The sequence below is a fragment of the Sarcophilus harrisii genome, chromosome 4 (assembly GCF_902635505.1).
Source record: "Sarcophilus harrisii chromosome 4, mSarHar1.11, whole genome shotgun sequence".
Lineage (NCBI taxonomy): Eukaryota > Metazoa > Chordata > Mammalia > Dasyuromorphia > Dasyuridae > Sarcophilus > Sarcophilus harrisii.
In genome coordinates this window covers 140,134,513-140,157,972 of record NC_045429.1, presented here as the reverse complement: position 1 = coordinate 140,157,972, position 23,460 = coordinate 140,134,513, and the positions used below count along the sequence as shown (strand labels likewise).

The following is a 23,460-nucleotide window of genomic DNA, read 5'->3' as shown; positions in this document are numbered from 1 at the left end:
TTCCCTGACATCAAGAGTGCACCAACTGCTGGATCATGTGAGCTGTAATCCTTCATTATCTCCATGATTACTCTTTCTTATCTTTCTGCCATATAATTCTTTCATGATGCCCTTAATATACATTTACTAAAAGTGGGATTTTTATGTTTTAAAGATATGGCCAACTATAGGCCACAGATAAAAAAAAAAATAAGTTTTTATAGAGGATAATAGTAGAACAGAAAAAAATAATGATAAAACAGTCAGAAATAGTCTCTATATACATTTAAAATAGCTTTATTTTTCTTGCCTTCTCAATGGGTAGGGCTTAGGGAAGGAAAAGTGAAAAAAATAGAACTGGAAAAACTTTTAATTAAAAAAGAAATAATATGTGTCATAAAGATTTTTAAATTTCTCCTTTATGTTATGCCCATCACTGCTTAAATTAGGTAATTTAATCCATGGGAGAAGGAGAGAAAAGGGAAAAAAAGTAACAGAAGATGGGAGAAGTATATAAGTTGCAATTAAAGAGCTGGATTTGAGATTCTATATTTCTATGGTCAATTCTGACTTGGTAATATGGGATATTATCAGTCTGTCAGGAAGAATACCTACGTTTGCCAATTTTTACTGCTCAAGGGGTACCTACTTGTAAATTTTGTAGCTTTGCCTCTATGACTTTGCTGTCCCCAGATCTATCTGATGATTCTCTCATTGCTGCCTTCACACCAGAAAACCATGTTTGGAATGCCTGCATAGACTCTTTTGAAAGAGAACAAAAGGCAAAAATAAATGTTAAGACATGAAACAAGCTTCCAAAAATTACTACAGTGAATTTAAAATATGGCCATGAAATCTTAAATAGGTATTATAATGATAGGAAATGCATTATTTCCTGTTGTAATTCTTTTCTATTGGAAGAAAGAAGACATTTTTATTGAAAGAGAGAATAAAAAAATGTGCCTTGAAATATATGTTAGTTAGTTCTTTATCTTAAGGGGAAAACTCAAATTCTCCAAAACCATTTGAGGAAGATTTTATAAAGTAAGGAGAGAGAACATTTCCTCTTACTGTTACTTAATGATGAACTATTAGAACATAACCAAAATTACATAGCCTAGAGGCAGAACTCATATTACCCATCAGTGATGATTTTCTAGCTCACCAAGTTCTTCCTCTATTAATTTTACCATAGTAAATGTGTGATTTGCAACTATTCCCTTGGAAATGGAGGTTGCTAGCTTTAGGGAAGGAATTCCTTTAGTTAAATGAGTGATGAGGAGGAGTGAAAAGAGAGCACTTTTATCTCCTCCACAAGAAGGATAATTTCTTTCCACTTCCTGATGGTGAGTGGAATAACTAAAATCATAACGATGTATACATGATTCATAACACTTTTATTAAAAATTCCAAGAAATATAAAATTTCAAAAAATACCTTTGCAATTCTATTACAAGCATCCATTGGCAGTTTCTGAGACAGTATTTCAATTACTACTTTTCTTCTGAACTAAGTTCCCATTATAACACCTAGAATGGCTCACCAGTGAAATGTTTTTCCAGATAATCCTGCAGACTGGCCTGTATTCTGGATCCAAGATGGCTGACAGTTTCATGTTTCTTTATTAGGAGAATGATTGTGCTTCCCAAGCTCTCCAGTTCAGCTGAATGGTACTTACGACACAGGCTGTTAAGATTTTCTTGTGTTGAATTGATGCTGCTCTGCTGACTTTGAAGTTCTTTTTGCATTTCCTAAAGAAGAAAATTAAACTATGAATGTTACATACACCACACAGGAATGAAAGTGGTTTGGGAATTCCACATTTCCCCTTGATCTCACATAATTTAATGAATATAGATCAGCAAATGGGAGGGTTGGCCAGGGTTAGGGTTATTGACTGTGACAATTAAAAAATAAAATGACATAACTAGCCTATATGGATTCAGACAAAGCAATCTTGACCTTAAGAGCTAATTACTTTGGGTGGTTAGAGAATTCAATTGTTGGATGCCATCATCTTATATCTACATCTCTGAATTCTGGCCAGGGAATTATGGTACTGTATTTCATAGTCAAGATTGTACTGGTAATTCCAGTCAAGTAGCTTAGAGATATCTGTAAAAGGGTATACATACACACACACAGGCACACACACACACACACACATACACATACACACACAAGTATATGTATATGTATACATATATAAGCCTATAAGAAAATTTGTTTTGCTTGACTATGTATATTTCTAAGAATAAATTTATTTTTCTTTTTTTTTTTTCAGTGAGGTAGAAACTATGGAGAAGAAAAAAATAGATTTAAAAAATAGAAGGGTAGGCGTAAAGGGCTAAAACTTTGAATAAGTGCACTTGAATCAGACAACAGAGCACTTAAGGCTAATTACCTATTGGCCAATGACTCTATTAGCATATGTTTGGAATTGCTCTTCTCACAGTTAATGTGAGAATGGCTCGTTGTTTGTGGTTTAGAGAATTGTAGGCAAGGATTAGAGAGTGAGATGAAACAAGCCAGACCTCACTTTTCAACAGGACTAGAGGGAGAGAGGTTGGTGGCAAGCTTCTGGCAGTTTGTCTGTTTCCTTCACTTCTTCCCCTAAAGACAAGGGACTTTTATTTATCCTGACTCCAGCTGTTCCTGGACTAACCCAGACCTTATAGGTTTGGACAGCTACAAATATGAAATTTTGTTTTCAGATGAAATCACTGCATTATTATTTTTACTTAATTGTTTAATATGAGATATCTCAGGAAGTGATAATAATCTGTAAGTGTATGCAACATAAAAATAAGCATCAACAAAACCCTTTTTTTAAAGGTAGAAAGAAATAAAATCTGTTTTGTGTATAAGGCAGAGTTCTAGGCACTAGGTTAACAAAACTGGTCTCAAGAAGCTTACAAAATAAATACAAATTAATTACAAGAGGGAAAAGGCATCAGCAGCTATGAGAAAATACCATCTTTCTTTTCCCATTCATTCTGAGGCCAGCTTTATCCAATGCATTTAAACAAGGAGATGAAAGATTTCCAATGGTGATGACCAAAAACTTGTCTTTCATGATATTTGCACTTATCGAGTCATACTATACTTGGAAAGAGAAGGTAGGAGAAAGCAAAGTGATCTATGCCCTTGTGGCTATCATGATCTTTTCTGTGTGCTGTGAATATTCCAGTTGGACTACTGGAATGTGATTTATGATGAATTCTGGAGCAGCAAAGGCTGCTGTTTCTGATTTATGCCTTCAAGATCACTTTTGTGATGATCCTTGATATAAAGAGAGGGATGAAAATTTTTACATAGATTTTCCAGATTATGAGAGTGTTGTACTCCTAACCTCTATGATGTGGAAGGAATAACTGCAATAATGTGGTACTATGTAGACATATGAAAACAGATTCTGAAAGTCTTGTAATTTTATAGAAACAAAGAATTAGAAACTATTAGCAGACTCTAATGCAGATATAGTGTCACATGTTCTCGATATTTACCAGTGGTTTTTCTGATTTGTGCATTAATCTACTGAAACTCTGGCCAGAAGAATTTTTTTTTTTCCCGAATTGATCTTTATTCTACATGGTGTTTGTGAATTAAGTAATCTGTTCTTTTGTTCTCAATATTAACATAGTCTCTCAAGAATGATTTATCATACTGAATGAAATTACATAATACAAAAATTTACAAATAGGATTAATAGCAATAATGAGTTTTTTTTTCAAATATGATTATCAAACAAGATATTTTAAAGAGATTTATCACTCACTTTTACTTTTTTTAAGCTTTCACAATTCTGAGTTTGCGCACAGTTCAATAAAGTTTCTTCAATTTTTGTAAGCCAACTTTCAACTTCATGAATAAATTTTTCTAACTGCATTTTTTGCTCATTAAAATCTTTCAGGGTTCCCTTTGCCATTTCAGTTACTTCTTTGGCATGTTCCAGCTTTTGCCTCAAACCTGTTTCAATGAACTAAAAGTAAAAATAAGACAGATTGATATTAGTGTCATTTGAATATACTCCTTGAGTTCTCATTCCATTATATGTTGAAATATTCATACTTTTTTTCAATGAATAGAGAAAAGAGAGTTTTTAGTGGCCTCCAGTCATGTACACAAAAATTTGGCAAACACAACACATAAAAACAACCACAAGAATTGTATTGCTCCTTAACTTATTTCTATTAAAGTAAAGAATTAGTAGGGACAAAATGGAATGTTTTGTGATTAATGAAATAGGAGAAGCATCAATGGAAAGGATCATAAAAACACTATTTCATCTAAGTCAGTCAGGCATTGGGATCTGTTGAGGTTTACTCTCATTCCAAGGAGATGATTAAAACTAAAGTGATTAAGTAAATAAGAATAAATTTATTTTGGATCTATTTTCCAGATTGGTTGTTTTTCCAATGTGTTATTTCACCTTGTTTTCTATTTTTTTTTCATTTTTTTTGGTTTTTTTTTTTATTGTTTCTTGATTTTCATAAAGTCATTAGTTTCCATTTGCTCAAATCTAATTTTCAAGGAATTATTTTCCTCAGTAAGCTTTTGTATCTCCTTTCCATTTGGCCAATTTTATTTTTAAAGGCATTCTTCTCTTCATTAGCTTTTTTGTATTTGCTTTTGTACCACTATCAATTTTCTTTCTATTTCCCCCTCTATCTTTATTACTTGTTTTTCAAAATCTCTTTTGAGCTCTTACATGATCTGAGACTTATTATTATTTTTCTTGGAGCTTTAACTTTGCTATCTTCTTCTAAGGGTATATTTTCAGCTTCCTTGTTCCCAGAGTACCTTTGTGTGGTCAGACTCTTTTTCTATTCTTTGCTCATTTCCCCAAGATTTTAACTCAAATTTTAACTCTTTGTTAAAGCAGCATTCTCTTTCCAGGGTGGAGGGTGCATTGTTCCAAGTTTCAGGGGTTTTGTGCAGCTGTTTTCAGAGATCCTTCTAGAGACTTGATCAGAAGCACTGTTTTTTACCCTGAAACTGTGAGGAGGATCTCTGCTTCACTGTGCCTGTGGATTCTAATGTGCTAAAGCAACAGAGTCCTTCATCAGTATTAGTAGAGACCACCTATGAGCTGAAGCCTCTGGAAGCTGCCACATCTGGCATTCACACACATTTCTGCTTTGATGGTTTTCCAAAGGTCTCTCACCATCTGACAAACATTTCCTGCTCACCTTCCAAGTCATCTTTGATATCTCTGGGCTAAGAGGTCTGAAAACTGCCATTACTTCTGCTTATTCTGGTCTAATAACTGGTCTAAGGCCAGTTTCTGCTTTGCTAGAGCTAGGGCTAAAGCTGCACTGGTATGGTTTGCACCCAGACTGCACAATGGACTCCCAGCCTGATGCCATAGATCTTTCCTGCTGAACTTCTAAGTTGTCTTCAACTGGAAAATTGTTCCATTCAGTCTTTTTTCATGTTCTGTGGCTTTAAATAATTTTAGACTCATTATTTAAAACAATTTGGAGAAGTTTGGGGGAGAGCTCAGCAAATCCCTGCCTTTACCTCCCTCCCCCTTACTTCTCTTAAACATCCCAGTGCCCTTGCAGGCAGAATTTCTAGCCTGATTTAAATATGTTGCAACACAATATGAGATCACATAACAGAATGTGGGGGTCACAAACATTTGGTAACAGTAAAAGTTTTCTGAATGAAATGAGCAAAAATTAATTCAAAATTAAATATGTATTAAACCAAGGTGTTTTCTGAGAGTGGATCCAAGATGGCAGAGTATAACCAGGAAGCTATTCAAGCTCTCCCAGTTTCCTTTGAAAACCACATGAAACAAAGCCTCTGAACAGAGCCCGTTGTAATGAAATCACTCTCCAGTTCAAGATAGACAGGAAAAAACTTCAAAAAAGATCATAATCACTGGGGCAAAAAGGGTGCTTAGTCCAGCTCAGATAAACTCTGGGAAAGCCAGTGAGAGAGTTTTAAACATTGCAAATCAGCAACTAAGATCCTGGCTCAATAGAGAAGCAAATCAGTAGAGCAGTTTCTATTCCCAGCTCAGAAGGCAAACTCTGGGAAATTAGGCTGTTTCCTGAAAAGAGTAGGCAAAGTTACCCCCTATAAATACAAGGGACCCCTGTGCTCAAAGTTGCATAGGAAGCTTAGGACAGTGCCTCCTTTAACCTAGGAGCAGAGCTTAACCACAAAAGTAATAAAAAAGAGGGAGTACTAAAACAAAGAAAAAGAAATGAGCAAGAAAGAGAAAAGAACCTTGACCATATAAAGTTAGCATGGTGACAGGAGAGACTAAAACACAAACTCAGATGAGGGCTGAATGTAGACAGAAGAAATATCAAAATATGAATTGGTCTTAAGGCCAAAGAGGCTGCTTGGAAGTGCTCATAAAAGACTTTAAAAGGCAAATTTTAAAAAGTAAAAGAAAAAATGGTAAAGGAAATGAAAGGTATGCAGTAACGAGTCAAGACCTTGGAAAAGGAAGGAAAAAAATTGTCTGAAGAAAACAACTCCTTAATCAATAGAATTAAAAAGAGTTACAAAGCTAACTAAAAAAAAAGTCACACATTAAAAACTACAACAGGACAAATGGAGGCTAAGACTTTGTAAGACAGCAAGAATAAATCAAACAAACTAAAAAGAATGAAAAAAAAAGGAAGATAATGTGAAATGCCTCATTGGTAAAAGAGCTGACCTGGAAAATAGATCAAGAAATGACATTTAAAAATTATTGGCCTAAATGAAGGCCACAACCAAAAAAAAAAAAAAAAAAAAAAAAAATGAGCCTGGATAGCATTCTATGAGATCATTAAGGAAAATTGTCCCAATACTCTAGAAATGGAGGGGAAAATACTCATTAAAAGAATCTATCAATCACCTTCAGAAAAGATCCCATAAGGAAAATTCCAAGGAACTTTGTTGCAAAACTCCAAAATTACAATCTTAAGGAAAAAATACCGCAAGCTGCCAGACAAAAACAATTTAAATATCATGGAGAAACAGTCAGGATTACCCAGGATCTGGCAGCTTCTACAATGAAGGATCAGAGGGCCTAAAATATCATATTCCAAAAAGCAAAGAACTAACAAAGAATTAACTACCTAGTGAGATTCAGCATCATCTTTCAGGGGAGGTGATGGATCTTCAATGAAGTTAGAGATGCTTAATCATTTCTATTGAAAAAAACAGAATTAGGGGACGGAACCAAAATGGTGGTGAGTAGAAAGGTCTTTATCTAAGCTCTTCCTGCCATCCCTCAGATCAATACCAGATCAAGTATTTGAACTGGTTTTGTAATAACAAAACCCACAAATATTTGGAGTGCAACAAATTTCCAGCAGAAAATATTTTGAAAGAACTTCAGAAAAGATTTGTTTCCAATTGGGCATGGGAAAGGCAGCTGAGGGCAGACACAGTGCAGTGAATCAGGGTAGTATGGGATCTGTGTTAGAAAATCTACCAGGTGACTCTTACCCAAAACACAGCAGTTCTGGCTACTTTTCAGGTTCTGAAGCCAGTGGAAGCAAATTAGAAAACAGAGGTAGTAATTCCGATCTCAAATAAAGCAAAAGTAAAAGTAAATCTTATTAAAATAAATAAGGAAGCAAAGTACATCTTGATAAAGGGTAGCATAAATAATTAAGTAATAATGATACTAAATGTGTATGCACCAAGTGGTAATGCAGTCAAATTCCTAGCAAAGTAGAGACATCCAATACAAACATAAAAGGCAAATAGTGAGCTTCTAATCCTCAGAATAATATGGAACTTGTCCACATCTACCCAGCGCAGGAAGGAAGTCAGCAGGATCTGCCTAAGGCAGCAAAAATGCTTGCCTATAGAAGGAGAATGGGAAAATCTCCCTTTTGCCCTAAAAGCAGACCTCAACCTTTAAAAAATGAGCAAAAAAAGCAAAAAGAACTCTGACAAGAGATAGCTTTTATGGAGAAAGAGAACAGACATCAAACTCTGAGGACACTAAAGGTAAATACCTTTAGTGTCCTCAGAGTTTGAGGTCTGTTCATGAAGCCCCAAAGGATGATATGAATTGGTGCCCATTTTGCAAGGCTCTCTTGGAAGAATTCAAAAATGATCTTAAAAGAGTATTAGAAGAAAAATGGGGAAAAGAAATGAAAATGTTAAAGAAGAGTTTGAAAAGAGAAACACAGAAATTATTTGAAGAAAACTCCTTACAAAATAAATTTGAGGAAAAGGAAAAAGCATGTAACTCCTTACAAAATAATTTGAAAAAGAAGCCAACTATTTCAAAAACAGAATTTATGAAATGAAAAAAAAATCTAATGAACAAAACAACTACTTTAAAAATTCAATGGGCCAAATGCAAAAGGAGATTTTAAAAAAATTACTGAAGAAAATAATTCACTAAATAATTAGAATTGATCAAGTGAAGTAAATGACTCAATGAGAAATAAAGAATCATCAAAAAAACAAAAAAAAAAAAGAAAAATAGAAGAAAATGGAAAATACCTCATTGGAAAAGCAACTGACTTGAAAAATAGATCTAGGAGAGACAATCTAAGAATTGCTGGACTTCCTGAAAACTATGATGAAAAAAAGAGCCTAGAAATCATCCTTCAGGAAATTGTCAAGGAAAATTGCCTTGATGTCCTAGAACCCAAGGGTAAAATAGCCATTGAAAGAATTCACCTATCACCTCATGTGAGAAATTGCCAAATGAAAACTACAAGGAATATCATAGCTAAATTTCAGAATACTTGCCATCTAAGTGTCAGGATGGGGAACAAGGAGGGAAAAAAAATTTTGGAATACAAAGTTTTGCAATGATGAATATTGAAAATTATCTATGCATATGTTTTGAAAATAAAAAGAAGCATACAAAGGTGAACAGGGGAAGAATACATATTATTTAATATATATTTATTATTATATGTATTCATTTAATATACAAATATGTATTCATTATTCATTTCTATTTTATTATATTTATATTTAATGTATATTTATTATATATATTTAATAATATATAATTATATTACATCATATATGATAAATATATATTATTTAAAGATTAAACTGCTTACATCCCTAGGTAGGAAAATGATATCTGTAACTCTTGAGAACAGTATCTGTCACAAGAGCAGGCAAAGGGAGGCATCACATAGACAAGGGCTGTGGTTGTGACTGGATTCTGATGTGATGGCATCAAAGAAAAAGACATTAAGTGTAATGGGCTGAGGCTTGAGTTGATGCACTGAGGTTTCAAGCACGTGAGGCTAAATAGTAATTGGACTATACTCTATTAATATACATGCTTGGATAAAGAATGGCCCCCGCCTACTCTCTGTGCAAGTCCTGATGTGTTGTATAGGAAATGATGATTTTGGTGGGTGGAGACAGGGAGACAGGAAGAGAGGCTCAGAGAGATTGCTGCCTGGGTTCATTTCTGGTAGCTGCTGGTCTCGTGGCTTCTGGTCTAGCTAGCTTCTTGATTTAGCTGCTGACATTGCTATTGCCAATTCCCTTCTACCTCCAACCTTTCTTCATCTCTGCTAAGAATAAAGATTGACGATTTTCCCCTAACCTGAATTCCTGACTCCGGCTGATTTTAAAATACGCGGTCATCACAATTAAGGGGTAGCAAAAGGTCTGTACTGGAAAAGGAGGAAAGGGGAGGTATAATAGGAAAATTAGTTTGCATGAAGAATTGCAAAAGATCTATTACAATGGAGGGAAGAAGCGGGGGGGCTGGGGGGAGATGCACATTATCTGAAGTTTGATCTCATCATTTTTGGCTGTAAGAGGAAATAAGTTAATCATTCTTTTGGATATAGAAATTTATCTAACCCTTTAAAAAATTAGGAGAAAGAGCAAAAGAAAAGGGAGGGACAGGATAGAAGAGAGGCAGAAACACTGGGAAAAGGTAAGAGAAGTAGGAAAGTATTGATAGAAGACAAGGTAGTAGGTGGAATGGGTTGAAAAACAATTACTAAAAGAAGGAGGGAGGAGTGGTAAGAGATGAAGTAGTGGGTAGGATGGGTAAAAAAAGACTAGTAAGAGAAGTGGGAGGGGTGATAGGAGATAAAGTAGTGGGGTTGAGTGAGTAGACACACACACACACACACACACACCATTAAGGACAAGGTGGAAATAGAAGAAAAGTATATACAGCAGAAAACAGGATGGAGGGAACTACAGAGCTGGCAATAGTAACTGTGAATGTGAATGGGAAGAACTCTCCCATAAAACTGAAGCTAATAGCAGAGTGGATAAAAAAAAAAAAAACAGAATCCTATAATTTGTTGTTTCCAAGAAACCACATTTGACACTGAGAGACACATACAGAGTAAAGGTAAAAGGCTGAAACAGAATTTGTTATGTTTCATCTGAAGTAAAAAACAAAAACAAAAACAGAGGTAGTAATTCTGATCTCAAATAAAGCAAAAGTAAAAGTAAATCTTATTAAAATAAATAAGGAAGGAAAGTACATCTTGATAAAGGGTAGCATAAATAATGAAGTAATAATGATACTAAATGTGTATGCACCAAGTGGTAATGCAGTCAAATTCCTAGCAAAGATTTTAAGCTAGTTACAGGAAGAAATAGACAATATTCATAGGGGACATCAACCTTCTCCTCTAGAATCAGACAAATTTAACCATAAAATAAATAATAAACTAGGGAGGCTAATAGGATCCTAGAAAACCTAGATATGATAGACCTCTGAAGTAAATTGAATAGGTACAGAAAGAAAAGGAATACAACTTTTTCTCACCAGTACATGGCATCTACACAAAATGTGACTATTTATTAGAGCACAAAAACCTTACAATAAAATTCAGAAAGGCAGAAATAGTAAATATTTCCTTTTCAACCACAATGCAATAAAAAGTGTATTCAATAAAGGGCCAGGGATAGACTAAAAACAATTGGAAATTAAATAATATAATTCTAAAGAATGAGTAGGTCAAACAACAAATTAGAGAAACAATCCATAATTTCATTCAAGAGAATGACCACAATGTGACAACATATCAAAACCTATGGGATACAGCTAAAGCAGTTCTTAGAATACATTTTGTATCTCTAAATAGCTATATGAATAAAATAGAGAAAGAGAAGATCAATGAACTAGGCATGTAACTAAAAAAGCAGGAAAAAAAAACAAATTAAAAACTTCTAATTAAATACCAAATTAGAAATTCTGAAACTTAAAGGAGAGATTAATAAAATAGAAATTAAGAAAACTATTGAACTAGTAAATAAAACTTAGAGTTTGGTTTTATGCAAATACTAGATTACTACAGGCCTTGACAAGATAGAGCAGCATAACAATTTCTCAAATGAAAAGGGTTTCTTAATGGAAAAATATTTAAGAAGTCCTGATCTAGATAGTCCATGACTGGAAATGGTCCAATATATAGAGATATTTTCTCTGTCCAATGGTGACATGATGATGGATGACATCAGCTTCTTTTTGGAGGGATATATAAACTGTGAAATCACCTCCATAATTGTCTTTGGTCTTACAGATGGCCAAACCATTCCTATTGTCCTTATTTTAAAAATTATTAAATTACCCAGAAACTATGTCTCTCAAACTTTTCAAAATATCACAAAGTGCTTTCCCAACATCCCACACTGATGTTAAGAGAACCCTGACTTTTCAGACTATTTTGGCAGATACTTAGCATATATGTGTCATTAGATATTGATAACATGACACCAAACTAATCAAGGGACTTTGATATTTTAAGCCCAATGCCAGGCCCATCTCATTTACTTAGAGGTTTGTTTTTCTATATATATTACCTAGTACAATGACTTGCATATAATAAGATCTCAATAAATTCTTTTGACATCATATCACTATTATAACCATTATCTACTATTGTTAAAAATAATCTTACCTGAAGATCTGGTGGTATTTCCTGATTTTTAGTCAATTCTTTAAGATTTAAAATTTTTGAATGAAGTTCTTCCAATTTAAGTCCTTTGTTTTTAACTTCACACTGTCCCCAAACAGAAAAAAAAAAAACAAGAAATATGTAAATGTGTTGATATTCATATATAGATTGATAGATATGTCAACATATATTCACAAGTAACTTACCACATTCTTATTTCCACAACTGTGGGAATATGAATTGCTTATACTGAGTTTTGAGACTTCTCTAAACATATACAAGACATTTTTGTCAATTTCTAAAAACCTTTCCAATGTAAATTTCTGAATAACAAAGAAAAGTCATTATTTATGAGTCTAGAAATGTTACTATTAGCTTTCCACTTAATGAAATGCAAGACATTCCTATGGATTTTTTTTCATTTTTTATTCATTTTATTATAGGAAAGAAATCCCTTCGGAAAAAATAAATTCAAACCAAAATTCTTTATTCAATGGAGACTAAATAGAATAGTTTACTATGGTTGCTAATTAAATTCTCAGAATAGCATTTCCTTTTTCAAAACATGACATATAATTCGTATATCACTTAAATTTGCTACATGTAACATTTATTTATTTTTATGGATGTCAAATCCAATTAGGAAATTGTTGTGTCTAGGAAACTATCATTTTGTAAATTTAAATGCAGCTGTATTTTAAAAATACAGGATGAGAAAAGATTAAGGATGACAATACTGTAAGACTACTGCTACTTATAGAATAAATTAAACACTTTGAAATCTAAGGTAATTATTTTGGGTCAAGAAGGATCCATTTTGGAACCTAAATAACTTGTTGGAATTCTATATAACTTCAGTCATTTCTCAATAGCCTGACTCCCAGAAAGCACTTCACTTATCTCATTAGAGTAGTTCTGAGTAAAAGTTGCAGAAGAAGGTACAGCATAAGAAAAAAAAAAGAACTTAACAATTTATCCTATCTGTGAGTATAGTTTGCAGACACAATAAAGGCTTTGCTAGATAACCATTTGTCAGGATATTAGAGAGGGGATTATTATTCAAATATGGGTTGTTTCTATGATAATGTTAGCTGAATATTGAACCCAATTAGAGTTGTTATTCTTTTGGAGAAGCTTGGGTTTTGGAAGAAATACACAAAATCATTCAGGTTATTTCAAGCATTTCAAGTGACTTCAAATATAGTTCTTCAATATCTTAGTACTGTGGGGTATTGGGAATTTAGATTGGGATTAAGATTTCAAAGTCACAAGTATGTGATATATTGCTTCCCTCAAAGCTTTAAGAGGAACATATGACCATTATAAGACTCCCCTACTTTTTCTCAAGGCATAATTTATCAAGGGATCAAACATAGCTAGCAACTTTCCCTAACTTTCATTTTCTTTTTATTCATATTTTCCACATTAAGAAGAAATGCATGTAGAAAGGTGCAACAAAAAGAAAAAAAAAAAGATGGATAACTGCTTTTCTCACAAATATGCTCAATGCAGTGACATTAAGTTTAGGAAAGCCCTGGAATAGTCATGATGCCTTTGGATAAGTGTTAGACTTAGCCTAGAGAAAAGAAAGAGAGACACACTTTTCATATGCCTTTTATACTGTATGTGAACAAATTAGGCCCACTGACCTCAAATTCCTTGAGTAACGCTTCTGTTCTGAAGCTATTACTGAGGTTGCTAATCTTTTCTGTTAACTGTGGTATGGAGCTATTTGTCCAGCCATCAATTTCATCTCTAGTTACAAGCACATCTTCCCAAAGAGAAAGGCTTATAGTAAGTCTATCCATGTTCTCCTCAATTTTCTCTGAAGTCTGGAAGAAAAAAGAAAATGTACTGTCATTAAATATGTACTGGCACTGCCCCAAATTCCTTCTAAAGAAGTCCCCCAACAGATGGTTCTCTATTCCTCAATTAAATCTATATTTGTAAATAAATGTTTGAAAACTTCCCCAGTCAAATTAATAAATGAAAATCACTGAAATCAATGCTAATTCTCACAGGAATAATCCACATGATTTCATTCTATGTGCTAAAAAAATTTTTTTTAATAAGGTAATACTCTGCTCACAATGAAATACTGAGTAGCAAAGTGTATAAAAAAACTGGCTTCTAATCTAGGAATACTTAATTTCAATCTCTACCTCTAATTGGGCTTAATATTTATATATGTATATACATGTACACATATGCAATATGTGTATATATACATATTATTTAAGGGGAAGACAAGTTTAAAAAGTTGCTTAATCTCTCTGTGTTCTTGGTGCCAATCTACATTGGTAGAGAGTTTTGTCACATGGGAGTTTCTTATAGCAATGAAATTAGACATTCGGTCCTTTTCCTATATCAAAAAAAAAATCTACTTCTCGGACTCTTCCAATAATACTACCCACTATAGAGTAGACTAAGCTGTGAGGAAAATTAATGATTAGTAGTATTAATACAAAAAAAAGAGTGACTGTTCTTACATCTAGCCATCTATCCACAGTGCTATCCATGTCTGTTTTCACAAGAATGAAATCACTGCTTTGACTTCTTTTTAATTCAGATATCAAATGTTTTCCTTTACTTGTAAAGTCATCCAGTTCCTTTTGTTTCCCATTCATTTCATTCTTGACAGTTTCATGCTGTGGAAATAAACGTTTCTTTAATTTAATAAAATAATCAGTGGTTAAACACATTCTCCATAAACATACATATATGTATGCATGTATGTGTGCATTTGTGTATATATGCACATATTTTGATCAGTTTCTATCTCAAAAAACTCTAGGCTAAGCTTAGCTTTATTTAAAAAAAGCTAATAATCTCAAGATGTGAATCAAGTATCGAAATCCACTTCTGTCTATACAGTAGGATAGTGAACATTATAAATTACCTATTGAAGAGTTCTTCAGAATTCTGGAGCAAAATCTTTTCTAGAACAAAGTGACAATGAAGATCTAGAGTTCAATATTTCTAACATATCGAAGTATTTTCCAGCCAAAGAAATCCTGCATGACCAAAAATATATATCTATAGAAATTTTGATAAAAATCAAATATTGGTCAAGTAATCACCTTAGATAAGGCCCATCTAATGTCTTCCCGATCCTTTACAGTAGATCTGGTCATCGTTACATTGTTGGCATTTTCTAAGACTTTACAGATTACTGACTTCAAATTCTGATATTCTCTCATCAAATCAATAAGTCCACAGCACTGACCTTGACTGAAACAGTAACAGACAAAAAAAGAATTAGAAGAATATCACTTTTTTAGGAAGATAGCACAAGGGAAATTCTTCTTAAGGTTAAATCTAAGGAAAACTGTCTAAAATATATAAAAAGGAACAATTAGGAGACTAAATGAAAATCATAACTTTGTCTCTGCTACTTATAGTAGCAGTGATGCTATTCATTCACATTTAATATTTTTGGTTTAAAATATTTGCCTTAAATTATGATAGAGCTTGTCAACTTATGTTATCTGGTCAGAGGCATTATATAGGAAATTTCAAATAAAACATATGCTGATTTTGTCCATCCTGTTTCACTTCTCACCACTATTTTTTGTTAGAACTGTTTCTCCCACATTATACAATGTACCAGCAATACTGCATGATGATCAACTGGCATCTTGGCTAGACTTAGCAATAAACAATCCAAAACAATCCCAAAGGATTCATGATGAAAAAATGCTATCCTACTTCAGAGAAAGAAGTGATGACATCCTAATGTAGACTGAAGCAAGGTTTTTCTTCCTTCCTTCTTTCCTTTTTCTTTCATGAGTTTTCTTCCAGAAAATGATTATTGTTGAAATAAGTTTAACACAATTGCACACATATAACCTATTTCAAATTGCTTACTGTCTCAGGGATGGAGAGAGGGAGGGGAGAAAAGGAGGAAAGATTTCAGAACTCAAAATGTAAAAAAAAAAATTAAAATTGTTTTGCATGTAATTGAGGGGAAAAGTAAGTATATATATATGTATAGGAAATTTCAAGGAACCTACTAAAATGTTTTTCTTTTATTAAGGAGCCATCAAAGAGAGAGAGAGAAAGAGAGAGAGAGAGAGAGAGAGAGAGAGAGACTGACTGTTTTATTTCTGCTTTTCAACACCTCCATGACATTTAATGAACAGTAATGACATTTAGGTACTTTTTTAAAAAAAAGTTTTTTATTCAAATTAAAAAAATTTAAATTAAAAAAAAAATTTTTAAAAAATTCCCATTCTCAAAAAACAAATCAATAGATGGTGAAGATATGACTGGAAGAACATGGAATAACTAAAACTGAAAAGACATTAAATTCCACTATGTGCTATACTCACAGCATCATGCAATGATCCAACTATTTTAACAAGATTTGACTTACTTTTCATGAATTAACTTCTTTGTGTCACCCCAGGTAGCTTCCAAACGATTTATCTCTTCATCAAATTCTGGTGCAAAAGTCACATCTTTTTGAGCTATTTGTTTAGCTTTGTCCTTCAGCCACCACAATTCATGCTCATGAGAATTCAACTCATCTTCTAACTGATTAAAAACTCGTAACCTATGAAAGAAAATGTTCAATTTCCCTCCTTTTCAACTTTATCAAAGACTTTGTATTTAAATGATCTATAATTTTATTTGTATGGGTATTCCCATTTACCAGTATATTTACAACTCCTCTAGGACTTGGTATTTGGTTTAAAAGATTTCCCTCTCTAACCAACCTGATAGTGCCCCTCCAGATAACATTAGGTAAAAGGCTTCATGAATTTAAAATCATTTGTATTATTAATTTTACCTAATATATTAAGAAAGATCTATTTCATAAAATTTAGTAAAGTTCATTTGACACTTATCATATGAAAGCTGAATCTATATAATATAGGAAAAACAAAAATGTCAATAGGAGAACAGAATAAAGTTAGTCTGACAAAAATCCCCATCCCCTTTAAATCTCTTCTACATTCTCCCTAACTTGGAATCATGGAAATAGAAAGGGGTTGAAAAAAATATTCTGACTTTAAGACAACTAAAAATTTAGACCGAATGAACTTGGAAAGCCATAAGAGAAAAGGAGAAAAGACATTTAAAATGACTATGGAAATTATTTTAGGCAGATATGGTGGCTAAAACCTATGTTAGTCATCTAAAGAGAGGTAATATACCCTCAAGAGCGATATACTAATGAGTTTGCAGGCTTCTTCCTTTGAGAAAGAACTGAAGAAAACCAACACAAAGCAGAGACAACCAACCAAAAAAATTATAAAAGCCCATGAGAAAGCAGTGTAATGTTATCACTACAGGATATCTATGGTTATAAGGTATCAGTGAGATTAGTTACCCAGTCATACATCTTCCTTAACATATTCCCATTCATATATGTCCCTCAGTTTCCTCCCTAAGTGATTTAGGAACATTTAAGAAATGTAACTTGTGTGGTGGGAGTTATATGGATGAGTGTGAGATCTTTTTTTTTCAGTAATTTTATTAATTATTAATAAATGTATTTTGTTTTAGAAGAATGTCCCTTCTGGTTAGCCAAATAAAAGTAAAAACATAATTAGGTGTTTTTGAGCTACAATTATGAGCAGGTATTAATCCAGAGAATTGAAGCTGGAGAAGCTTTCTGGTGATCCATATGTGAAGGTGTTGGGTACCACAAAAAATGAGGAAAAAAATTTCTAGTACAAAGAACAAAATTATTTTTTTTAAAAAAGAAGAAAAACTGATCACAAATTTTTTGGGTTTTTTTTCCTACCTTTGTTGCACAGCTTGCTGGCTAAGCTCCTTTAACCGTTCTCTGTCAGTCCTTTCTTCAATATCTTCAAGGCTCTTCAAGAGAGTTTCCTTGTGATCTGCAAAAGCTTTTCTCAGGGCTACAAAGGCCTCTGCCTCACTCTGCTTGGTCCCCAGAAGATTCTGGATGCTTTCTAATTCTAAACCAAGTTGATCTGCCATTCTCCTACAAGAAGCTCTCTGCTCAGAATTGTCACTCTTCAGGTGATACTGGGCTTTTGTGAGAATTCCATCGAGACTAATTGCAGCACGATCTAAATTTTTAGTATCCATAATAGCATCATGTAAGTCCTTCTCCAATAATTCTGACTGTTTTTTATCCATGTTACTAGTAGCTTCCACAGTTTGCCTTAGTCTGTGGAGAACATTTGATAAAGAAGCATGAGCTTGAAAGAATTGGGTCAACTTGGTCAATGCGAGTTGCCTTCTCTCAATTATCTGACTGGCCTCTTGGAACAACTGGAAGCAATCCTCTGCTCTTCCCTGAAGAATGTGTTGGTCCTCTCCTCTGCTGAAAGAACATAACTTTCCTAAGTGAGCCTTTAGCTGAAGCATTTCTTCCTTCTTGCTCTCAACTTCTGCTGAGTGGTCCTAAAAAATAATAATAATAATTAAAAGCAGTCTAGACAAACAGATATTTATACAATGGGTCTATTCTACAATTTAAATCCATTTCAATAACATTTAACCATTGCTCTGTCCATGGCACTGAACTGTTAGTGGATGTTGGAACAAAGCAAAACAAAACCAATTAACAAGTCTAGATATTGGAGATTTAGACAAAAGTGGGGCTCACAATCTAGTAAAGGGAGTATGTGCAAATACACAAGTAAAATGGTTTTAAGGTAATTTCAGAACAAATCTTAGAAAAAATGATTTATATAGATGGTGAAACTTGAACTAAGGATTCTAAGTGGTGAAGGTGAGGAATAAGCACATTTTTGATATAGGGACAGCCAATGAAAAGGCTTTAAATGGAGAAAGAATATCACATCTCAGAGAAATTTAAAATGCCATTTGGGGTCACCATAGTGTATGTGATAGGGAATGTGTCTTATAAGGCTAGAAAGGTAAATTAAAAGAAGAAACAGTCTCTGCTTAAAAGAAGCTAACTGATAGGATATTGATAGGAGAGGGGGATTCAAAATGCATCTAAATCAAAAAATGAATAAGTTGATTAATGAATAGGTGAATGAATAAACAAACATTTTTTAATGTCACTGAAATACACAGAAATATAGTTTAGGGAAATGGGGAGAGAAAACTTCATAAAGAGGGATTAAAAACCAAAATAATATTTTAAATGAAACAGGAATATTTTCAAAACTTTCAGAGAAAGCAGTTATTTTCAAAGGTCTAAATCCAGATTTTCACACAATTTAAATTTTACAGAATGAGTCAGGATTAAGGTAATCATGAAATGGAATTTTATGTAAAAGTAGAAATATTTTATTCTAACAAAATGCTTGAAGAATTATGAAAAAACTTGAAAATGCTTAAATATTAGTGTGGACTCAAATCTACTTAATCTATTATATATGAGAGAGGCAAGCTCAAAATGCAAAAGCTGATCGGATCCCCTAGTAGCCTATAATATTGTAGAAAATTAGAAATTTTATTTTAAATCATTGATCTTCTAAAACAAAATATTAAAATTCAATGAAAATATTGCAAACAAAACATATTAACAGGTGAAAAATTCTTGAATCTTTTAGAGTTGCTCTGGATGACATTATGACCTGAATCTGCTATTGACTATAATTGCTTCATTTTATAAAGTTGAGAATTTTTAGTAAAATAGAATTTTTTAAAAAATAGAAATATTCTTCATCTAATGTGTTCAAAGCACATTTTATCCCATATAAATACCACTATAACTATTGATTTTATATATATATACATATACATACATACACATATACATATATCCCCCAAATTAAATTCAACAAATATATGTATATGTACAAAAATGTCTACCTTTTTAATACTCTCTACTAAGTGCTAGAAAACCAAAGAGAAAAGTTAAACAGTTCCTATCTTCCCTCAAGGGGCTTTCATTTTAAATGAATCCAAATTAGTATAACATTGGTGAGGGAGTGAGGAAGGGGAAGAAAGGATCAGATGAAGACACATAAGATTTAAATGGAAAAGGGAAAAGACACAGGAGTTAAACTATGAAGAGATATGAGAACTCTCTAATGAGAGTTAGAATTAAGGAGCAAGTTTACTGCATGCATAATGTGGGGAATGGGGGACAGCTAATGCAAATGAAAGCAATGAGGTTCTGAACTAGATGATAAATATGGTCCATATTGGAAATATTCCTGAGAAATGATGGCAGATAAAAGGATAAAGAAGCAGCAATGAAAAAAAAGTAATGTGATAATTCTTCTTCCTGAACCACTGTAAGGGAAAATAGGAATACTGGTCAATGGCTTGTGGGTGTTCATATTTCTGTGGAGTGTGCTATGACAGGCTATCAGTAGAAAAATGTTCAATAACTTAAAAAAAACAAATTTAAAAAACAACCACATTTAGTACATGTGAAGGAAATCACTTTCAAACTAAGAGTTTAGAATGGTAAATGGTAAAGTAAAAGCCAAGACATCAGTCTTGGTTTTCTAATTAGAGGAGAACAAGAGAAATAATATAATAATAAACTTTTACCTTAAAAATCTATTTTATCTACACTGGGGTTTGTGAAGGTGGGATGGGGTGGCAGGGAAACAAGACACAGGACTGCTATTTCTGTTAACCAACAAAATAGTAGAGGGACTGTGCCTGTTTAACTTTGCATAACATAGAGAACAAAATTTAGATGAGTTTATATCTTTTTTATATTTATAAGTTTATATAAGTTAAAATCAAAGATCAGAAAACTATACCTCAGAGACCAACAATTCCAACTCCTTGTTTTACAAGGTAGGAAAATAAGGCTAACATAGGCTAAGTGATCTGACGAATTTCAAAGAGTATTTAGAATCAGAGATGGGATTAGAACTCAGATCTTAAGATAACAAGAGGCATTTTTTAAATTGTATATACTACAATGAAGTTAGAAGACATTTAACAAATAAGATTTATTTCTTTATACCCAGTGACCTTCATAGTGTCTTGTACATAATAGCAGCATAAAATTAAGTATTAGTATATAGCAGAATCTTAATGAATGTTTGTTGCCCAGAATTTCACTAATGTGTTTGATCTTCCTTCAGGCTTAAAAAGAAATGGTGCTTTACCTTATGGTGAACTAAAGCAGCTTGATGGTCCAGTATGCTGATTTCAGAAGTATTTTGTAAATCACTGAGAAACTGCTTAATCCAGACAGAAAATGAAAGTAGCAATTCATCAAATTGCTGATGTTCAGCAACTACAGATTGGAGAAAACTAATTCTATACCAAAAAAGAAAGGAGGAGAGCATGTTTAAAGTTCAAAAATTAATCTGAGGTAATTTCTATTTATAAAAAGTTTATAATTTTACAATTTACTTTCCTCATAAAATGGCTAGGTGGCATATTATATAAAGTACTAAACAGGAAGATAGTTCAAATTTGACTTTCAGTGTGTGACACTGAACAACTCACTTAATCTCTGTTGTCTCGGTTTCTTCATGTGTAAAATGGGGATAAATAATACCAACCTTCCAGAGCTATTTTGAGATATTTGTATAATCCTTTGAAAACATTAAAGCATTACACAAATACTAGTTACTATTCTTATAATTCTGTGAATTAGATCAAGCAGTATTATCCTCATTTAATAGATGAGAAACTAAGGAAGAGAGAATGTTACATATCAAGATTCAAAAAATAGTACATTTTAGAGTCCACAACCAAATCAAAGTTAAGTTCCTTCCACCACCACCAATACAACATTCTGCCTTCAAAGGTTAAAAATATAAAAATTAACTAGATCAACTTATGGCTATGAACATAAAGAGTACTGCTTAACAACACCCCAATGTTTTGTCATCCATATCAACAAGTTGGGGAGTTAAAGTCCAGAAAAGGAAAGTGAATTATCCAAAATCATGAAGTGAAAGAAATAGTCACAAAACTTCTTATCTTTTGACTCTAGATCAGTGTTCAAATAATAACTGGATTTCTTAATTTAGAAAGCTCATCATCTACAATCAAGCAAAAGTGAATAACAAACCTTTTACTAATTATTTGAGGTAAAACTCTCCATCTCTCACCCAGCTGCTCCAGCTGTAACTGAATCACTTTCACATCATCTTTTGAAGCTACAGAGAAGAGAGATTCTTTCAACTGTAAGAGATTGCTGTATAGTGAGGCGTGAGATACAATCTCATTCTGCAGTGCCTGTAAACAAAAGAGAAGATATACAATTTTTTTTTTCTGAAGGACAACTAGTATTTGGGAATTCAAGATCTAAGCTGTAAATGGTTCCAAAACCATCTAGTTCATTTCACATATCTCATTCATATAGTTGACACTCCAACCACCATCCTCATCTCACTCCAACTTCTTAGACTACTCCTAGCTCTTCTTCCTCTGATAGACAGAGTGAGAAATTAAGAATGACTCCTAGGTGGTGATTCTGAGTCATTAAAATGTGCTGGTGCTCTCAATAATGAGAGGTGGGTTTAGGGGAAAATAAAATGGAGACACATTGAATTTAAGATGGCAAGAAAACACTGAATCCAAAATGTGTGAAGATTGGGATGAATATGTATGGAAATTATTTTTGACCATGGAAGCTACTGAAGAAAGAATATAAAGAAAAAAAAGCACAATAAGTAACTACGTGAAACACTTCCAGTATGAAATAAAGGCAAATAAATGAAGAAATATGGAAGTCTAAGAAGGAGCAGCTATATAGGTAGGAGAATAAGTGAAAAAGAACAATGTCACAAAACTGAGAAAAGAGAGTATACAGGAAGACAGATGTAGTCAAAAGTGTAAACCCCCCACCCCCCCAAAAAAGGTCATGATGGATGAAAATTGGGAAACATTATATCTGGAATATTTTGTTCAGCTCAACATTCCATATTTAGGAAATAATAGTGAAAACTGGGGAATATTCAGAAGAATTTTATTGGGAATTGAAAAATCTCAAGGTGATTCAAAATGGCTAAAAAAACCTGGGGATATATAACCTGAAGAAAGAGTACATGGAAGCTGCCTTTATGTATTTAATAGGTTATAGGTTATATAAAAGAGGAATTACATTTTTTCTGCTTGTCCTAATAGGTCTGAATCAAGAGAAAGGAGCAGAAGTTTTAAAAGATTCAGATTCAATCTTAATGTAAAGAAATATTTGAATATTATATAAAATTGAAACAGAATTCCTTAGGAGGTGATATGTTCCTCTTTACTCGAGTTGTTAAAGAAGTGTTTCCATAATCACTTGCTTGCCTTTTAGAAGTTATAACTCTATAACACTCAATTCAGGTACTACTTTCAATAAAGAGGTACTTTCCTGAAGCTTCTGATTGTTAGTGGTCTATCTTTCCACCAATTAATCACACCTAGCTGATCAAATGTTTATCTCCTAATAAAATGAAAGCAGAAAGTATTTTTCATTTTGTCTTTATTTTAAGTGTCCAGAAGAGTCTATTATATCACTAATACCTGAAGTGTGAAGAAATTCTGAGGAGGCCAAGTTTTGGGCAATCTTTGAGATTGGAGAAAAATACCCTAGCATCTAGTGTCAAAGATAAACTTTTCCTCAAAACTCCAAAAGTGGGAACTATTTGGATATTGGATTGAAGAGTTCATATGTTCCAATTTTTTAAAAAAATATCACATAAGGTTGAGAGACACGTACATATACATATATGTGTGTGTATATATATGT

The 23,460-nt window shown here is 33.0% G+C and overlaps 1 protein-coding gene across 21 annotated transcripts in view; it reads right to left on the bottom strand.

The window, feature by feature from the left end:
- Nucleotides 1-23,460, bottom strand: part of SYNE1 (spectrin repeat containing nuclear envelope protein 1) — a 567,155-nt gene that overhangs the window by 274,609 nt on the left and 269,086 nt on the right. For all 21 annotated transcript variants that reach the window (XM_031937596.1, XM_031937595.1, XM_031937611.1 and 18 more), the window contains 11 exons: nucleotides 21,796-21,962; nucleotides 20,879-21,032; nucleotides 17,602-18,230; nucleotides 16,225-16,404; nucleotides 14,930-15,080; nucleotides 14,339-14,497; nucleotides 13,499-13,681; nucleotides 11,853-11,954; nucleotides 3,758-3,961; nucleotides 1,523-1,730; nucleotides 629-741 (listed from right to left, as the gene is read on the bottom strand). In XM_031937596.1, the coding sequence (XP_031793456.1) occupies nucleotides 629-741; nucleotides 1,523-1,730; nucleotides 3,758-3,961; nucleotides 11,853-11,954; nucleotides 13,499-13,681; nucleotides 14,339-14,497; nucleotides 14,930-15,080; nucleotides 16,225-16,404; nucleotides 17,602-18,230; nucleotides 20,879-21,032; nucleotides 21,796-21,962 (2,250 nt within the window). The remainder of the gene's footprint in view (nucleotides 1-628; nucleotides 742-1,522; nucleotides 1,731-3,757; nucleotides 3,962-11,852; nucleotides 11,955-13,498; nucleotides 13,682-14,338; nucleotides 14,498-14,929; nucleotides 15,081-16,224; nucleotides 16,405-17,601; nucleotides 18,231-20,878; nucleotides 21,033-21,795; nucleotides 21,963-23,460) is intronic.